Source organism: Terrapene carolina, unplaced genomic scaffold, assembly GCF_002925995.2.
Source record: "Terrapene carolina triunguis isolate 2854851 unplaced genomic scaffold, T_m_triunguis-2.0 Scaffold89, whole genome shotgun sequence".
Lineage (NCBI taxonomy): Eukaryota > Metazoa > Chordata > Testudines > Emydidae > Terrapene > Terrapene triunguis.
In genome coordinates this window covers 28,222,474-28,225,708 of record NW_020664440.1, presented here as the reverse complement: position 1 = coordinate 28,225,708, position 3,235 = coordinate 28,222,474, and the positions used below count along the sequence as shown (strand labels likewise).

The window sequence follows — 3,235 nt, the reverse complement described above, 5'->3', positions numbered from 1 at the left end:
CTCTGCTCTAACCCACCAGACCCCACTGCCCTCCCAGAGCTGGGGATAGAACCCCAGGGTCCTGGCTCCCAGCCCTGTCTGCTCGAACCATTAATCCCACTCCCCTTGCACTGCAGTCATTTCTCATTAGCTCCAGGGAGCACTGACTGCATAGCTAATGGGGGTCCCCTCCCTGGGGGCCTGCGGGGATGGGTCGGGGTGGTGGTGTTAGGCTCCCACGGGGTGGGGGAAAGGCATGGTCCGGGGCTCGACCCCTCCTCCTGCCCCCACCGGAAGTGTGAGTCCCTTGGTTTGACCAAGGGATTACCAAGTGGGCAGGATGCCCAGCAGAACACCCCCCCAATCTCCCAGCCTGTTCCTTTACTCCTAGGGTGTCCATGGGGCAGCCCCTTTCCCTCCCCAGCCCACACATGAACCTGGCACAGAACACAGGTGTCCTGACTCCCAGCCTCCCCCACCTGAACCCCACAGGACACAGCCCCTGGGGGATGGTGGTCCCGGAGCAGAGTCCCACCCCCACATAGAGGGCGCCAAGGGTCTTTTGTTGGCAAAGGGAGCTGCCACTCACTGGTCCTTGGGCATGTCCTGTCGAGCCATCTGGGTGCTGGGGGGGATGTCTCCGGGCCTTGTGGGGAGGGAGTGGGCAGTGGACAGCCCTGGCTGGTTCTCTGCAGCACCTAGAACAAAACACTCTTACTAACAGGGAGGGAGCAGCCCTCAAACCAGGAAGGAGCCCTGGGGGATGGAAAAACACAACCCATGAAGGGGGGATGGGCTTAAGGAGAAACCTGCTCATACAGGGGCCTTGCAGGGAGGCTCCCAGCTCCGCTGTGGAAGGCAGGTGAAGACAGAGGCCAGGTAACCCCAGGAACAGAAAACAGAGCCCTTGGGTCCCCACATTCCCTCCCAAAGCCAGGATAGACCCCAGGAGTATGTGCTCCCAGCCCCTGTCCCCTCCCAGAGCTGGGATAGAACCCAGGCTCCTGTCCCTAACTCACTAGACCTCACTCCGCTCCTCAAGCCAGGAATAACGCCCAGGAGTTCTGACTCCTGAGTGCCCCCTACTGAGCAACCTGCAGCACTGCACCCCCCCAGCTCCACACTGGGGCATCGAGACCAGCACAGACTGTGATGGGAGAACACCCCCTACCGAGCCCCCATGCACTCCCTGTGGTACAGCACCCCCAGCAATGCACTGGGGCGCTGCATCCAGCACTGACACCTAGGGAAGAAAGCCCCCCACTGAGACCCTGCCCTGTTCTCTGCAGTACAGTGCCCCCTAGTACCAAACATTGGGCCAGCAGTGACTGAGGGGAGAGTGGCCAATGCAGCACCAGGCCTGCCCGTGAGATTCTCCACTGCTCACTGGGGCGAGCATACTGTGAGTCAATGGCGAGGGGGGAGTGACTGTGAGTGCCTCCCACGGCCCAGGCTTTTTCTATACAGAGCTCCCATTACCTACCAGGAATCGGCAGGGCACTGCACTGGCAAACAGCCACAAGCCCCTTCCCTGGCCTGAGGACCCTGCCTTTGCTTGAGGCACCTCAAGCACAAAAGAAATGTCCCAGCCTTGCCCTGGGTTGTGTCTGTGGTGGTAGTGGTGGGGATGAGGCTACAAGCAGCTTTTGCAGCTGTCAGCGGGTTGGGGGTGCCCTGGGTTTCCCTCTGACCAGCTTGTGACGTTATGAGTGTAATATAATATTTCATTGGAAAGTCACAGGGCCAGAAAGAGTTAATTAACTCACCGACTGACCTGACCCATGGGTGAACTTTAGAGACTGCCTAGGAAGATAGGTAAATGAATAAAGCTTTGAAATGTAAGTCTGCATTGTTAGAGGTAAAAGGGTAGATGTTTGCTCAGGGCTTGTGATGTAAGCAAACAAGTCTTGTCTATTGCTATAATTTAATTCAAAAATCAAAAAGGAATATTAACATTTATAATGATACTGGAGCGAAATAGTATTATTGTCTATATAACTCTTTGAAGGTTGTGGTAACCTGTATCTGAACTGTTTAATGGATAAATTACCCTGTGCTAATTGCCTGGATGTTTGGAAGGAGAGTTAAGCCTATTGTTTTCTCAGGCCAAAAAGGCTGCTGGAAATGTATAAGAACGCTGGGACACAATCCTACTTCATCTCAGATCTGCTTTGGGTTTCAAGAGGGGGAAACCATAAGCCATAAGGATTGAGATCCCCAGTCACTGACTGGAGTCACCCTGAATTTGGACATTGGACTATAACCTATGGACTATATCTAAAAGGACTTTTGTCAACTACAAGCTCACCTCTGCTATGTATCTGAACCTCAAGAATTGAATTCAAGTCTGTATGTATATTGATCTTTTAACCAACACTCTCTCTCTTTTCTTATTTAATAAATTTTAGTTTAGTTCATAAGAATTGGCTATAGCGTGTATTTTGGGTAAGATCTAAGTTATAATTGAACCTGGGTATGTGGCTGATCCTTTGGGATTGGAAGAACCTTTTCTTTTATGTGATGAGATAAGATTTTCAGTAATCATCATCATATCTGACAGGTGTGTCTGGATGGAGGCCTGAGGCTGGGTACTTTAAGGGAACTGCCTTGTTTGAACTTCTAAGTAACCAGTGAGGTACTATAGAAACTGTTTTGTGCTGGCTTGGTAAATCTAAGTATTGGAATATCCACCAACTTCTGGGGTTTGTCTGCCCAGTTTGGTTTGCAGTTCACCCTAATTGAGTGACCTCAGCTGGCTCTCACGGGCAACTCTGTCACACAGCTAAAACAAAATATCACTCCAGCTTGCACCACCTAAACTGAGGGCTTTAACAGGAGACTTGTCTGCACTTTGAAATTTATCAAAATCTCTTCGGGACTGCTCAGCCAATGGTCAAATTAGAGACATTGGAGAATTCCGTAGGCAGGGTTGGGTGCCTGACACTTCCCATTATAGGACGCTATTGTTAAGTGCTTAAAACTTTGCTAGACTTTAACCAGACAGGCTGAAATTTCACACGAGGCATCAGGCCAAATTTTTTTTTGAAAATTTCAGCCAAAACAGTTCCGCCATCTCCAAGAACTAGGTTTGGGAACAATGCATGGTTTTGCCCATGTTAATTCTATATTTATTTTCTGGAGACCTTTACTTTGGGTCTAGCACCCCCATGCTTTGCAGCAGGGACTTGAAATTTGGCAGGCTGGGCTGTGTGCCAGGGCCGTGCCTTTTACCAGGGCTGGCTCCAGGGTTTTTGCC

The 3,235-nt window shown here is 51.1% G+C and overlaps 1 protein-coding gene across 1 annotated transcript in view; it reads right to left on the bottom strand.

The window, feature by feature from the left end:
* SLC29A2 (solute carrier family 29 member 2) overlaps positions 1-3,235 on the bottom strand; it is a 10,679-nt gene that overhangs the window by 6,403 nt on the left and 1,041 nt on the right. The window contains exon 2 of the mRNA XM_024209912.1: positions 569-677. Coding sequence (XP_024065680.1) covers positions 569-677 — 109 coding nt within the window. The remainder of the gene's footprint in view (positions 1-568; positions 678-3,235) is intronic.